Consider the following 16,135-nt stretch of genomic DNA (forward strand, 5'->3'; position numbering starts at 1 on the left):
ATATATTTTTATATATGTATATATCTCATCAGTTAGCCTCAGTTCTCCAGTGCTGCTGCACAACTTTTGCCATTACACTGTAGATGTATTTACAACATCATTTACAATTATTTTTTTTTTACAATTGTCATTTAATTTTTGTTACAAGAATAAGTAGAAAGTTCTTGATTCTTGTAATTTTAGATGTTTATGGGGTTTAATGACATCTGTTCAAATGGTATTTCCTTTTTCTTTTCAGTCTTTCTCCATGGGTGCCAGTTGTGGGTCTGGAAATTCATGCACAGATCAGTTCCAATTCAAAACTTTTCTCTGGTTCCCAAGTCCAGTTTGCAGCACCTCCTAACTCTTTAGTGTCCTTCTTTGATGCTTCTTTACCAGGAACTTTACCAGTAAGTTATGCTTCAATTTAATTTATGTCGGGATTAATGTCAGACAGCTTTGAGTATGTTTATAATGTTTTGTTCTTCACCAGGTTTAACTGTAGAATGACTTTTACATATTTTTCTATTTTATGGTTGTTTCATAACATGGGATGCCTAGTACTGCTTCTTTTCAGTTTACTCATTCCTTGGTTATCATTACAGATAATTGATATCTTCTGCAAATGGAAAAATGAGTGTCTCTTCTACCTATTGAATGAATCACAGTATTTATCCAAGGCCAGAGAGTGTGTATTTGATTAGTATGCTACACAGGAAATTCCTTTAAATATGAGAGACACTTAAAATCCTGTGAGAGAAGAACATCTTAAATTTCTGAGTGGCCATTTTTCTTTGGTATATGTTTGCTTTTGTAGCTGTCATTTCCCACTTGGAACATCTCACTGTGGAGGTACCTTGTTTCCTAGGTAGAAAGTCTCTGATTTAGGAAAGTGTCAACTATTCCTATTTCCAGAGCAAAACAATTATTTTTTTTTAAAAAAAACAAACAACCAATAGTCTGTGTGACACATTGTAGACTAGTAATTCAGAAGAGCTAGCTAGCACTTAGCAATGAGATTTATTAGTGACGACGTAATAAATTGAGTCACAGCGTAATGTTAACTCTCTGGTGGCTATGACAGTACTGCTGTAGACTTCTCTGGCTATTGTAACAAGTTTAATATAAAAATATTCATTCAAAAAGTGTAATGCAAGCTCTTACTATAGAGTGAAAATAAATACTGAATAGACTCACATTGCCTCATGCCACAAGCATGCAGAGACTATAATGAAGCTAAATTATTTAATACAAAATAATTTATTGTTTCACTGAGTAGAGGTTTGAATTCAGTTATGTTGGTTTTTTTTTTTTTAATCTGTTGGAAGCTTTTCATCACCATAATACAGCTTTAAGTAATATTCTGAAATTGAGAATGAACTTAGAGCTGGATTTCTAGGGTCTCAATATATGCCATGTGACCCTTAAAGTGAGAAATGAGTTGATAATATTCATTCTAGATTTGCAAAAGTACTGAAACCTAAGGAAGTGAAGTTTAGATGCTGATGAAATTTAGACTTGACTCAGGTCTCAGAGGAAATTCAGGTATGAGTTTCAGATCTAACTCTGGAAATTTTTGAAAACTTTCCAAAGAGATTGGGAATTTTATGCAAACGTTTGGTTTTAGAAGAATCTTGTTAGACTTAAAAATGGAAAATGAATTCTTTTCATTTGGGGACAGAGGTAGGTTAGGGAGCTAATAATCACAAGACTGTTTTAAAGGGTTCAAGATTTGCTTTTAGACCTTCTGCTTAATGTTCTGTGGATGCAGAAATCCTCATAAATTATCTAAACCTTATCTTCAGTTGAGTAGAAAAACTGTTCTTGAATGAGTAAAAATGAGTATTTATGAAAAGTTTCATTTTTATGTATGCTGCTATTTATCTGGGAGGGTTTTTTTTTCTTTTTCCTCTGTTAAAGTGCTTTCCAAATGAGGCTTGTGAGAAAACCCCAATACACATGGGCTTTGGCAGAGAGTGTAACTGCACCTGAGAAACAAAAAGCAATATGGTTAGGCTATTTTAAAAAGTAGTAATGCTGTGTTAGCTTCTACCAGCTGCTTTTATCTATATCAAGAGAAGAAGAATTTTTCTCACTGTAGTACTGGTGAAAATGCTGTTGGAAGTGAGCGTTAAAAAATACATGTTCTTTCATGTTATAATGTGATACAAGAGCCAGTCAGTAGTTGTAGCTTTATTTTTGCCTGTACTTGCCACATGGGAATTAATGTTAGAGACCAATATTTGTTCTGGTATCAAAAAGTTGGGCTTGTTTTTGTGAAATAACCGTATGTGTTTGTATATAGCAGCAGTATCTGAAGTAGAGGTGGATTTTGAAAGATAGAAGGCAGTTTTTGGACGTTTCCAATTACTTGTAAACAGCCACAAAAAAACATTTTAACAATTAAGGTTATTACCTAATAAGTCATTTTATAAGGTAAGTATTTGGCTTTCCCTTTTGACTCTGTTTTGTGGAAAATCCAAAAAAAAATAAATAAAAAAGGCAGTTTTAATACAGTATTTGTGCTGTCTGTAGCAGAGAAGAACAGCTCTAATAAAATAAGAATTATAGTGGCATTTGCCAGTGTCACAGGGTTTTAAATTTACCGTGAGAGCAGGAGATGGTTGTAGTAGATGTCTGTATTTGGTGCTTCACAATGAGACCAGAAAGAATGGTGCTAAAGGAAGCCTTTCTGCTTGTTATACATTTCTGGGTCACTAATGAGTGTGGGCGTGAGCCTTTGCTGTGCTCTGCATGTGAGAGGGGAAACTAGAAGAATGTGTTTAGCCCTCCTTCATCTTTCCTCTGTTTTCTTTCTGTATTTTAATACAGCTCATTTGATGCTTTTGCTGCAAGTAGGCCTTAGTATGACCATCACTGTGTCAGTGTTGTGGCCATTTCACTGTGCTGCTCTCATAAGGTGCCTCTGAGAGACAGCTACAGGCAAGAGCAGCTATTGAGGTGCACTCTTGTTTGGCGTGACACAGAAAATGATGTGGCAAAGCTTTGATTAAAAAGGTAGATTTAGAAGTAGTGAGACTGGACGACACATCCCGTGCTACTCTGCATGCTTTTTTTGTGCCCCGTGGTGATGGAGTCCCTCCACTAGACCAGGTACAGCATCTTACTCAAATTACTGTAAGGATCTCCTTTCTTTGTCGTGACATGACTACGTGCGCACATTTCATGTAACAAATTGTGCAAAGGCCTAGGGTTTTTACCTGGTGAATAAACTTGGCAATGATCCTAGCTTGGTATCTTTAGAGGATCTGTTATAAAGAAAGTTTTATGCTACACCTAGTGGCAAATAGTGCATCATACCTGCAGATGGATCTAAAATTCTTTTGAGGATCTGTAGAGGTGGTCGCACTCTTAGAAAATTCTGCAGATCTTTATAAAGGTGTCTAAATATAAGACTGAACTCATAGGAAGAGAATCCATGATTAGCTAATCTCATGATTGAGGTGGCTGACTAAAGGTTAATTACAGCTCAGCGACAGAAATAAGATGGTAGATCTAGTAGCTAAAGGCTGAAACCTTTTTGTCTGTTCTTACAGTCTTTGCTACTTATCACACGAAAAGATCCGTATTTTACATTTGTCTCCGGCATGACTAAAGTGAAATCCTGATCCTATTTCTTTGTAGGCAGACATACTAAAAAATAATCTAGGATTTACAATATCCAAGGTTTAAATTAATGAGATCTGAATGAATGTTGGCCCCAAGCATTTACATATTTTGAAATTTTCGACACCTTTTTGTGCATGTGAATTTCATTCTCCTCACAGCATGAGCAGTGTCTGTTTTTACCTTTTTTAAGATAGTTTTCTGAAGCACTTAGTAATGATCAGGCTCTTTCCAATGAGGAAAAGGTAAGTACCTTCTGATAACCACAAGCAGTAAGATCTATGTTGAACACTGCTCTAGAATATCATGCGAGGTATGTGGTTTTATCTGAACACAGTTTTTTTTTCTGGTACCACTGGATATCCTTGAGAGCTTGACAACTCGCTCATTGCCGCTCTGTCCTATACTGAGATTTTTATAACCTTTTGTTTTAAGCTCCTTTTGTTTTGTCTCCATAAATCATAGAATCATTAAGGTTGGACCTGTAAGATCATAAAATCCAACTGTCAACCCAAGACTACTATGACCACTAAACCATGTCCCGAAGTACCACATCTACACCTTTTTTAAACACCTCCAGGCATGGTGACTCCCAGTGACTACTATAGTGTCTAACACACTATTAGTGTTAGAAGGAAGCATTTTTGAGTCCTACTGTATTACCTCTCACCTGTAGAATGACAGTCGGACAACCAGACAAGTCTCCTCATGGAATAAAGCAGGGCTAGAACAGCTAATAACCCTTGTTCCTTGTGGTATTGCACTGACAACTTAAACTGGAAACTGAGGAAGCTGAGGAGTGTCACTGCAACACTGCACAGTAGCCAAGCACATGTGTCATGCTCTTGCCTTCCCCACTCTGCAGTGCTGCACTGTTGAAATGGCTTCCCAGGGATGTGACAGGGTTATACCTAATTTGGGGATGTAGAGGCTGCTTTAGTTCCCCTTCCTATATTGACACTGCAGCCTTGGCAGTGGCAGATAAGTGTTTTTCCAGATACCTTGGGTGATAGAGTATCAGACTTCCGTGATTAATTTTAGCTGTTACTCATATGCAGAGTTTACCTTATGCATTTGCTTTCAAAAGCACTAAGAGGTTTGTGTGAGCTTTTGGTGGATCTGTCTGTCAACTACACATACTAGAACAGAAACAGCATTTGAGACCAGAATTTATACTTTACAGCTTCAAACTATATTTTTTTTATATATATATCTTTTGCCTGTTAAATCTAGCGATTGCAACAGCTGCTTTATGAACTTGTGATTTCAGTTTTGTTTTGACATTCTTGCTGGCATATATGTGAATTTACTTCCTTCTTGTACTCCACTTTGGAAAAAACCTGCTTCTTAGTTTGACTTTTGATAACTACATTTTTAATTGCATGGGGCTTTCTTGAGAAAGTGGACAATCTTCTGATCTTTGTATGAATGTTGGTTTAGCTTCCATTACATAAATTTTCTTCTCTTCTTTGAAACCATGTGATACCTAGTGGATTGTGTGCAGGAACTCAACTGCTCAGTAACTGCTTGGTACTTTCTTCAGTAAAACTGTAATGATTGTACTTAGAGGGGGAAAAAAGGAGTTATTTTCTTAGCAATTGATGGTACCTTTCTATTGCTGTCCTTTCTTTCCTGATAATACTTGGGTTTGTGACATGCATGGTATCGTCACTGGTTAACAGTCTTTTGTTGTTCACCCAATTCCAGCTTGCTGGACTTGCAGTCCCAGTAAGCCTCTAAAGATAAAATCCTGCATAATTTTGACAAAAACTGGGAGAGTGAAATAGCCTTTCAAACCATTGCTCCCTGAGAATATGTATGCAGTTCACAGACCCTTGAATTTCCCAGTGCGTGATGGATTAAAACCTGCCTACATAATTTCAGGCTGTTAATTGAGCGATGTTGTAGCGGTCAGGAGAGATCTTTGAAAGATGGTGGAGGCCTGCTTCAGATGACTTTCAGGGCTGGGTTATGGTGAGGGTCGTTCCTCATTTCTTTCTCTTTGGTAGGATGATTCACAGCCCTGGGCTTATCTGTGGAACTAACATCCTCCACCAGGGTCTGAGAAGTGTTGCACTGCCCGAGTTAACTGCAGTTGCTTAGCTCTGCTTTATTTCATACTTAACTCTAAATGCCAGTGTTCTGGAGGGGTCTCTGCTTTTGTACTTTGAGGTGTTTGGTGACACTGCTGGTCTTCTCTCAAGCTTTGAAGGAGTCCCCTGTAAGGTTTACTCTTGCTTTGTGCTATGTCTCATATATTTGTGAGAAGTTCTGACACTGAGTCTGGGTGTTTTAATATTTTGTCAAGGCTAACCATTCCTGTAGGGCTTTGTCTACTTGCCACCTCAGTATCTGTACTACCTATTGAGCTCTTTCTTTTTGTTCTTGTTGGCCTTAACAGATACCTCTGGGTGATGTAAACTTGCCAGTTAGAATGGATTTGAGTTGATAAAGCATCTTGCTATCACCTGTTTCAGTAGATCCTTCAATACATCAGTTATGTTATCTGTGTATTTTCTCTTATCTCCTTCTATGTGTGGGGTTTTTTTTTTATTGCTTTACCTTTTTCTTTACACAGATATTTTCCCACTTCTTAGTGGAGAGCAGGAGTTTGCAGTATCTTGATTCCTTCCTCTCACACGGTTCTGTAACTGCAGGTGTTGTGCCGTCTTTGATACTTCTGGCGAGCAGGAGCATTGCATGACAACAAGACAGATTGGTGTCCTCTCTGGATCCAGACTGAAATTGCTGCTGAAACACACATTAGCTTTTTACAGTATTATTTTTTTTCATGGGCTGAGGATTTATTTTATTTTAAGTTTGAACCGTGCATGAGTTGATTTTTGGGGTCGAATATCTATTACTTCTGTTATCAGTTACTGTGTATGCTCTGGCTTCCTTAAGAGTGTGTGGAAAATGCCGTTGCCAGAGGTCAATGTTCCAATGGGAGACAGAGGAGTCCTGTAAAATATACTCTATTTGAATAAAGGGAGAGTCCACGGGCAGATCCTGGTGGGGTCTCTCAGTTTGGCTGGGGGCACAGCCCCCTTCTTAGCCTAATTTCCTGGCCGCAAATTTCCCTCCTCCTTTCCCCATTGGCTGAGGTACTCAGAGTGTACAGACTGCCCAGTACACCTACTACAGATCCCCTTGACATGTACCCCCCTTTCCCCTTGGCATGTACCCTCCTTCTCATCATACATCCCATGGCTCATTACCTTCATTTGATGCCTCCCCTGGGAGGAGTTACTATCTATAAGTTCATTAAGCATGCGTACTAGTTCCTAAAGTTCAGAGGTTTAGGCTATCCAAACTTCTTGAGGTAGATATCTAGTTTTGTTAAAATTCATTCAAGTCCTCAGGTTCTTCTTGCTTGGTTCTTTTTGTATGTAAAGTGGCCAGACATCACCTTGGTGGTTGTATCTCTCCACAAAGTGTTTCCCCACTACTCCCTGCTGTGAAGACACATCCCCCCTCTTTATTCTATCAAGAGTTTGGTTTCATTTTCTCTCAGTATGTAGACAGCCTGGTTCCAGGTGACTCTCTTTGAGGAGGTTCTAGGAGGAGTATTATATGTGTGTATGAAAGCAGTGTTCTGTTAAGCAAACTTTTCTGCAACAGTCACTTTTCTACCAATTTGTTAGTGTTTTAACTTTGCAAACTGACATCTTGCTTCTTCATTCTTCTTAACAATACTTTCTTTGAAGATGTTTTTCATTGAAAGATATGTAGGAAACATTGTACAATAATAATGACTGGTAATTGTAAGCTGGGTTTTTGTTCTCTTCATGGTTAGCTGTCTTGGTTATAGTTTTGCAACTGTCAGGCGTGTGGTTTTTTGGTGGTGTGTGGCTTTGATTTTTGTGGGGCTTTTTGTTTTTTTTTTAAAAAAAAAAAACTTGGTGCAATTAGGCTGTAATTGGTTCCTAGAGTAAAATGAATTTTTTTCTTTGTGTTCTTTATGATTATCAGCCGCCTTGCCACCTTAAATATATTATGACTGTATTTAATTTTGAGAGGATTATCTAAGTTTCTGCAACTTGTGTTTCCTAGCTACATGTGCAGCTTTTGCCACTGCAACCATTGTTTTCTATACAGAAACTTTTTTTTGTAATTTCACTGCCAGGTTCAGCCAAATTTGCATTAAAAAAATTTAAGTTCCTAGAGGTTTTTGTGAATATATTAACCAGTGCATGGAAAGGAGATTAGCAATTCGGTCTCTTCTCCTTGCTGCTCTCAGTTTTATTTCATTGGGCTGTTACTATTTGGATACTTGTGACACTTTATACTCAGTTTGGAATCTTTAATGAAATGGGAAGAAGGTGGAGGAGTCATAGAGAGAGTGTTGAGGTCACTGTTTAGATAAAACAAACTGGAGCAATTATTTATAGGAAATTAGTCTTCGTTGGTTCTGCTGTTCTAGAACAATTTTGTTAAAACTGAAGAACTTTTAGTTTTCTTTCTTAATAGCTTTTTTAAAGACTTGTTGCATTATGTTGCCTCGTTTTCTGGAATTAGGATATTCTTGTGCAATAGTGCAATAGACGACTTCTGGTTTACTCTGTATGTTTTGCTCCCTTAAAATATCTGGGTCAGCCTGAAGGGAAAGGTGGCTGCCTATTTGGGGACCAAATAAGCAAGTTTCTGTAGATGGCAAATGGAGGAAAAAGGGATGAGGGAGTCAGATCAGAGGGATGAGAGTTTTTAGTGCGTGTTTAGTGTGGGCTCTCAGACACAAAGACTGCAAGAAGGAGCAGAGGGCAGATAGCCAAGACATAGAAGTGATAGAAAATGACAGTCAGTGTGTATCAAAGGTCAGAATTTGTTGTAATTTGGAAGACCACAGAGCTGGCTCTTACCAAGCCTTTAAGCTAGAGGTAAGAAGGGCAGGGGTTGTTTATAAACTCCATTCTGTCCCGAGTGCTCTGAATTTTCTCTGTGTAACAAGTTAAACAGTCTAGGTTTTATTGAAGAAGGCAGATGTTATTCATGTTTAAAAGCCATTTTTAGCCTTTTATTTTGTGGAGGTTAGGGTAGGAAAAAAGGTTTGAGAAGGTCCACCTCAAATCACTGGTTGACTACCAAGCCTGTAAGCAAGAGACCATCTGCAAGGGTAAGAAGGACAGGGGTTGTTTATAAACTCCATTCTGTCCCGAGTGCTCTGAATTTTCTCTGTGTAACAAGTTAAACAGTCTAGGTTGTATTGAAGAAGGCAGATGTTATTCATGTTTAAAAGCCATTTTTAGCCTTTTATTTTGTGGAGGTTAGGGTAGGAAAAAAGGTTGGAGAAGGTCCACCTCAAATCACTGGTTGACTTTGTATTTGATCATGTTATACAACTTACTTTTAGCCACTGCTCAGTCCCCTGCCTCCAGAAGCAATGAAGTGTTTTCACTGGATCTTTCTGTGTTTAACTTGTCCTGGGTCAGATAACATTAGCAATGGTTTAAACTTCCACTGGTGTAAGAGAAGGAGCATCCTTATGACAGATCAAAACAAGCCATGTGGCAGCTGCAGAAAACTGCTGGCAACAGCGAGGGCATGGATGTTAGAGAGATACTGGACTTCCTGATGGGAACAACAGAAACACAGCATTTGATTATGGATATCATGAACCATTGTATCACCGTTGTGTTGCTCTGTCTTCCCTGTGGCTTCTACTGCTTAGAACCAGTTCTGCATGGTAGAATTTCAGTTGATTTTAGCAGCTGATAATGGAATCTGAGACACAAAGATGCCTATTCTGGGGCAGTACCACTGAATTGCCTGGTTCCCTACCACCCCTGAAAACAGATTTATTCCATTGAGCCCTTTGTCCACAAAGTGGTCTGAATGGATTTTTCCTTTTGTGTTTTTAAAAGCACCTTCTGTCTCAAAGGACTGAGGAGCCCAGAAGTTGGTCAGTATTTAAATAGCTTTCTATCTGGTGATACCTTCCCATTTTTCTTATTCTTGCTGCCAAATTTTTCTGGTCATTACGGACACCGGAAGATGCTTCTTCTAATTCTGAGCCTTTTAGTCTGAGCTCTTGGACTAGCTCTTCATCTTCAAGAGAGTACTTTCCTATTCTTAGAGTACACACAAAGTAATGTGTTTGGGAGCTGGGTACTTCTTAAAATGTCAGAGTTGCCTGGTTGTAAGACAAGACTTGAATGTGTGCTGCATCACTGCAAGCCAACCTGGCCACTGAGCAAGGTTAGGAATAATATGCTTTGTGTGGCAGCATATATCTTTGGTAACAGACTGCAGAAAAACAAAATTACAAATATATTAAGGTATATTTAATGCCTTGGCTCCCTGCCTGCCCCTCCTCCCCTCCCTTTGCTGTTTCAGCTTCTCAGTTGCTGTTTTGTTCTCTTTTCTTAAGCTGGAATCTCCTTCTGTCAATCTAAGATGTTAATTTAAATGTGTGGTGCTTCCTCCTCTACTCTGTTGCTGCTTTCCTTGGGGATAAAAACCTAATGCTCATATTAGGGCAGGAAGTATGCTGTTAAGTAGATGCTGGACTGAAATGCAGACCCTGAACTTTCTTTTTCCCTGCAGTCAGCGACCTCAGATTTTGGAACATGTGAGCTCTTTGCAGACCAAACAAGTGACAAGACTTTTTTGGGCTTTTTTTTTAAATTTTTTTTTACTTCATGCTTAGAGGGATGGGACTGATTCTAGACCTAATGAAATAAGTGGGTCATTTGAGAAGCTTTGAGAAGCTCTTGTTTTATTGTCTTATTCCATTCTATGTGTGCATTTTTTACAAGACAGTTATGCCCTTCTGTGTGTGTGGGAGGAAGCCAAGGGAGAAGGCTGCATTGAAGCGCTCATCTCCAGTGTCAGACTGAACAGTCACAATTATATTTAGACTAAGTAGCTATAGGAATAGTTTATTTTGAAGTTTAACTTAACGATTGCACTTCAAAGAACCACATATTGGAGATAAAAGTTGGTACTTTTAACACAGCAAAATTACTAAGACTGAATGTATGCCATTAGTGGAAGAAAATAAAAATCAGTGATATGAAATCGGAGTACTGGGAAATATGATTAGATAGATCTGTTGAGGTTTCTAAAGATTACTGCCTGGTCTACAGAGAGCTGGCTAAGTACATTGCACTACTTCCTTCTTATAGCTATTTTTTTTTTTTTAATGAAAAGGAGCTAAAATTAAACGTTTTGTAGATAAACAACCCTGTAGTTAATCTGATTAATGCTGATTTCTTCATGATTATAAGTAGGAATGAAGGTCTTAAGATAGCCAATTAGTATGAATCTACTTTGTTAAAACATGTGACCTAGAATCAAAACCTTTTAAAATTTCTAGGAAATAGTTTATATTTTACTGTGTTTAGTACAAGGATTCCTTTGTTCCATAACTTGGGCTTCCTGGACCACTGTTACAGCAAAGGTGTTTGTGGTGTGTGTTTGTTTGGTTTTTTGGTGGTTGTTGTTGTTTTTTGTTTGTTTGTTTTTCAACTTTCTTTTTTAAGCTAGCAAAAAAAATAAACTTTTTCCAGGAGAGATTTCTACATGTTTCTTCTTTTCTTCCCCCAGTTGTCCTGTACTGTGCTCGTGAGCAGAACAAGAAGCTGCATACCTACTCTCTTTAAAATGTAAAAATGATAATTTACTAAATATGAAAACACTTATATTCACCTAAAAGGGGGCTAGCTTTCTTTAATGTATTACTATAAGGAGTAAACCTGCTGTTAGAGAAAAAAACGTTAAAAAATTGCTTTTGGTGGGAATTTATGCTGCTGATTGTATTATGTATACTTTTGTATAGCTATTGAATAGTCTTGTATTTAAAACCAATGTCCTGACTAAACTGACATTGCAAATAAAGATGATAAATTTTTGAAAGGAGTCTTTCCACTTGTGAACAAGATACAAAGAACAGATGAATGTCAGAAAAAGGGAGATCTTGGTTGGATTGTTCTTTTTCTTTCCTTTAGTGCTCAGTTACCATGGTGCTCTAGCAGGATGGCGTAGCTACAAGGGAAATGGTGCTGGTGTGGGGATCCCATTGTTAAGTTTTTCATGAGTTTCCAATACAAATAATTTACATTTCCTTTTGTGATAGCTCTCTAGGATTTTCTTTAAATACATAGGAGAGATGATTCCATTTTGGAAGACCAGAAATATTTAAGAACGCTTTATAGGCTCTTGTGTTTTGTCCATAGCTGTTGCAGGATCTGCATAGCTTTCTCTCAAGGCCAGCACTTTGCTAACATACCAGACTGGCAGCTTGTCAGTTCAAGCCAGTAATTTAAATCTTTGGTGCTAGTCAAAGCTGTCAACTTAATAACAGCTTACTGCATAAACAAGCTTGAGGGACTTATTCTAGGTCATTAGTATAAGAAGTTTCACATACTGAATTGATGTTTAGCACTGCAGATTATTTGAAAAGCTAGGCTTGTTTGAAAGAAAAGTAGTAGTTTGCTTAAACAACTTGGCTTTATGTGCACAGCCTTGATCACTGGAATGGGTAGCAGTAGTCACGTTGGAAATGGAGCAATGTTAAACAGGTAAGTTTTGATTTTTGAGGAAATACAAGGTCATATGATTTTTTTTTTTTGAGTCAAACAAAGGCAGAGGAGGCACATTGGCGTGGTAGACATCTCAGCATGCTGTAGTGGGAAAGATCTGCTTTGCCATGCCTTGAGTCACCACAGAGGTCAATAAAAAAAGTAGCGTGGGAGGTGGTACAAGTGAGTGAATAATGGTGCATATACAATGGTTTGGCTTGTATGACCCAGCATGCTGAGGACACATACATGTTGCAGTCATCTAAATGCTTAGTAATACTACATAGAATATAATCAATACTTCACATTTTTATGCTAGTTTTTCCCAACAAAATGTTTCACCAGTAGTAGTACAAAAGCTTTTCACTGGTGTAAGTAGTACATATGTGGTAATTTTCTTCACCTCAAGAGAGTGAGGTGGTCTCTTAGGGTGGTAAGATATACACACTACCTTGTTTGCAGGAAAAGCTGAAGAGCAAGTGGTCAGAGGTAGTAGTAGTAGTGTAATCATTAGCTAAACTCCACCTCGATTTGAGGAACATGCTCTGACCTCAGCTCGGGAGTTGAAATTTGTCTCATTCTCACAACCCCTGCACCATCAGGAAGTGTAGCAAGACTCCAGGTCATTGCATGGGTGCAGTGGTGTTTTGAGTCCTTATGGAGTCTCGAAGGTTTCTGGTGACCAGTTGTTAAAGGGTTAACAGGCACCATCCTCTTTCATCTGTGAAGCTCAACAGGATCATGCCATACGCTTTAGTAAGAGGAAGGTTGTCTGTGTACTTAAAAATACTGTATTTTAAACATTGAACAATTTGACTAGCTCTGATACAGGCTTCCTTAAACAGTAAAAAGAAGTATCTGTACTCTCTGGAAGCATTTAATTGTTGAAAACAGGATCATCTACTATATAATGAACTGCAGCTATGATACTAAAATAAATTAATATTTTGTAGTTAACAATTTTGCTTTAGATTACAGTCAGGACTAATTGTGTTCATTTTGCTGCACATCAGTATTTCACACAAACTGTTCATCCATTTTTCCTTGTTTAAAATTTGTTTTATGTATCTTTTAAATTTTTTAATAAATAAAATATGCCTGAGCAGATGATGTGTTCTAGTTAGCCATATATAGCTACACTAAAGATCTGAAGGTTCCTTCTTTAAATGTCTTAAATATTTAATTTTTTGTCTGTATAAGCAATTTTTAAGTTTTTGTTACATTAAGAGTTTCTTATATTTTCTCCTGCTATTTTGATTTTTGAAATATTAGATAGGTAAAGCAAAGCGACTCCTTTTCCAACTGAAGACATGGGATGGTAAGAAATGTACAATTGCTTCATTTGTTTTCAAAAATCAGGCTGGAGACTATAAAAAGTAAACACCGTCAGATCCATGGAAGAAAACATTAAAGCCTTTTATGTTTTGGTTAATGCAGATGAAGTCATGTAGATTCTTTTATATAATGTGCCTCTTTAACAGGCTGGCTGGAAATTGACTTCTTGGCAGCTGTACAGTGCAAAATATGATGGATAAAGTTCTGTTCCTGTTTCAGAATAGTGTGAGCATGTCAGAGTTGTACTAGGACAATTTCAGTCTTTTTTTCTTCTTTTCAGTTTAATTCAGCTGATATTAGTTAAACCAACTACTAAATTAATGACAGCACATTTAAAAAAAACATAGCTTTGAAATGTTGTTCGTTTAGTACTTTTTGGAGTGGAATTTTCTTTCTGCTCTGGATCCTGATGCTGCTGAGGAGATAGATGGGTGTAGCCCTGAGGGTGATGGGTCCATGGTGAGAAAACACATTTTGTTGTCTTTATTTCTTCATTGAGACTTTGCTGGGTTTTGAGATCACATGGCATTCTGCAAGAACTGTAATCCCGTGGGTCAGCTGGGTAGGTAGGGGAAATGGATGTAGCCTTGTAACCATGAGATCAATCGATGTCTCTTTGGTTCTGCTTTAGCAAAGCATCTAAGAGTGCTTAATCTCATCCTGGTTAAGGAAAGCGTTGGCATCTATGTGTAGATACTCAAGAATTCATTGTGCTTCTGTGGTTACAGGTGTTCTGAAGTGTCTACTGAAATGACACTACAGTCCCTAATGCAAATCCCCTGTGTTTCCAGTTCCCAGTATGAGCTGACAGCTGGTTACAAGTCAGTTATCGTTTGCTTTGATTTGTCTCTTTCACCCTGGAAGATTCAGCAGTACTGGGATGTTTGCAAAAAGCAGCAAGCCAGAACAGTGCACGCTTCCTTTTGAGGCACAGCAAAACGACTGAATGGCTTGTTTTTACAGCTTAAAGCTTTGCAGATTTGTAGCTACCATGACTTTAATGATGAATAAGAACTGCCCACACAAGGAAAGAGATCTAATGGTGGCTGAAGGCAAGCAAACTGAATATATGCTCCATATAAGGCAATGTGTGGGAGACACATTTGTTACATACTGAGTATCTGAGCAAAACCATGTGTCATGTTTCCTTAGGTTCTCAACAGGAGATGTGTAGAAGCCGCAGTGATGACAGGCCTGGCACTCAACTGCAGCATAAACAAGAAGTCCTTGTTTGACAGAAAACACTATTTCTATGCAGATCTGCCTGTAAGTATGGAGTATAGCTGGCCCCTTTATGGCTGTAGGAGAGGAGAAGTCTGGAGTACAGATTGCAACAGGGGATGAGTGAAGAGATGCTTTTTCTGTTTTCAGTCAGCGTTCTGCTCCCCCCAACAGGATGCTGCACTGCGCCCTGATGAATAGGCAACTGTACCCTGGTGCTCACTGATTGACTATGATTGCTCTGATTGCTGACTCCTTGCTTAGCTGCACGATTCCAGTAGCTTAATGTAATTGAATTGGGAGCTGGAGCTGCTTTGCCCCTTAAGTTCTCCATTCCTGGTGTTTAGTACTAATTGTCTGTTAGGGTAAAAGCAGTCTGATAATAGTCCTTCAGTTAAAGTGAATGTATAACAAACACAGATTCCAATGGTATAAACATAATGGTGTCTTTTTGTGCATGTGCTTTAGGGACCTAAAAAAATATTCAACATGCCTTCAAAATTTTCTCAGTTCCAATGAATTAAGAAAAAGTTTGAGAAACTGAGTCTTTGTGGTATGATTTGTTGGTAGCTTTCATATTGGTACAGTGTGTCAGTGGAAGTCAAATGCATTTTGCTGCACTTGATCTGGGTGTAGAAATATATAAATCATCTAAGAACCTGACTTCTGTCTTTGCAACAGGATGCAGCAGTGTTTGAGCATTTTAAATGTTTTTAATGAAATTAAGCCTTTCTAATTTTAAGCTTTTTTTTTTTTTTCCCGTCATCTTGTTTGTACTGAAAGTTCATTTAACACCAACCTGTTGAAGGGAGGACACTAGTTTTACCTCTGCTCTATTTTGGGGTGAGGATCTGATGACTGCATTAAAAGGGGAAAAAAAAAAAAAAATCTGTTTCCTTTTTATCTGAGGAAGATCAGGCATGTTAGCTTATCCTTGCTTTAGGTGAGGTGTCCTGGACATCCAGAGAAGCAGAGTGGGGAGATCTCTCATGTCCCAAATTAATGTGTAGAGGAGCTGTTTTCTCTCCCACTCTTTTCTTCAGGCATTGGAAATGTATGTGAATATATTTTGTGTAACTTCAAAATAATTGTTTCCCACCTCAAAGCAAAAAAAGAGAGGTGTTCACTGGAGATCTGTTATAGCTGTCCACTGGAGATCTGGATCTAAGAAGAGATTTCTGTCCGTTTTCTTCAGGTTGGGGACTTATGGCTCTTCTGTGAAGTTGATAGTTACTGAGTTGGTTTCTGGGGATAGCTTTGCTCTTCTCTGTGAGCCATTAAGAAGCCCTTCTGTTGGGTGCTTTGTAGCGAGCTACTGGGAACGTGAAACAAACTTAGCAGTTTAAATTGCCAGTACTTTTTTTTTTTAACTTGCAACACTATCTTGAAGCCCATTTCCAGCTCTGAAGGAGAAAAAAGTGAAATGACAGGAAATAGACATGGCTTCCAAAATT

The 16,135-nt window shown here is 38.1% G+C and overlaps 1 protein-coding gene across 1 annotated transcript in view; it reads left to right on the plus strand.

The window, feature by feature from the left end:
* Positions 1-238: 238 nt before the first annotated feature.
* The window catches only part of GATB (glutamyl-tRNA(Gln) amidotransferase, subunit B), a gene marked incomplete at its 5' end in the record, with an annotated part of 41,712 nt that continues 25,815 nt past the window's right edge, over positions 239-16,135 (plus strand). The window contains 2 exons of the mRNA XM_008936726.1: positions 239-389; positions 14,613-14,726. Coding sequence (XP_008934974.1) covers positions 239-389; positions 14,613-14,726 — 265 coding nt within the window. The remainder of the gene's footprint in view (positions 390-14,612; positions 14,727-16,135) is intronic.

Source organism: Merops nubicus, unplaced genomic scaffold (assembly GCF_000691845.1).
Source record: "Merops nubicus isolate BGI_N331 unplaced genomic scaffold, ASM69184v1 scaffold9090, whole genome shotgun sequence".
Lineage (NCBI taxonomy): Eukaryota > Metazoa > Chordata > Aves > Coraciiformes > Meropidae > Merops > Merops nubicus.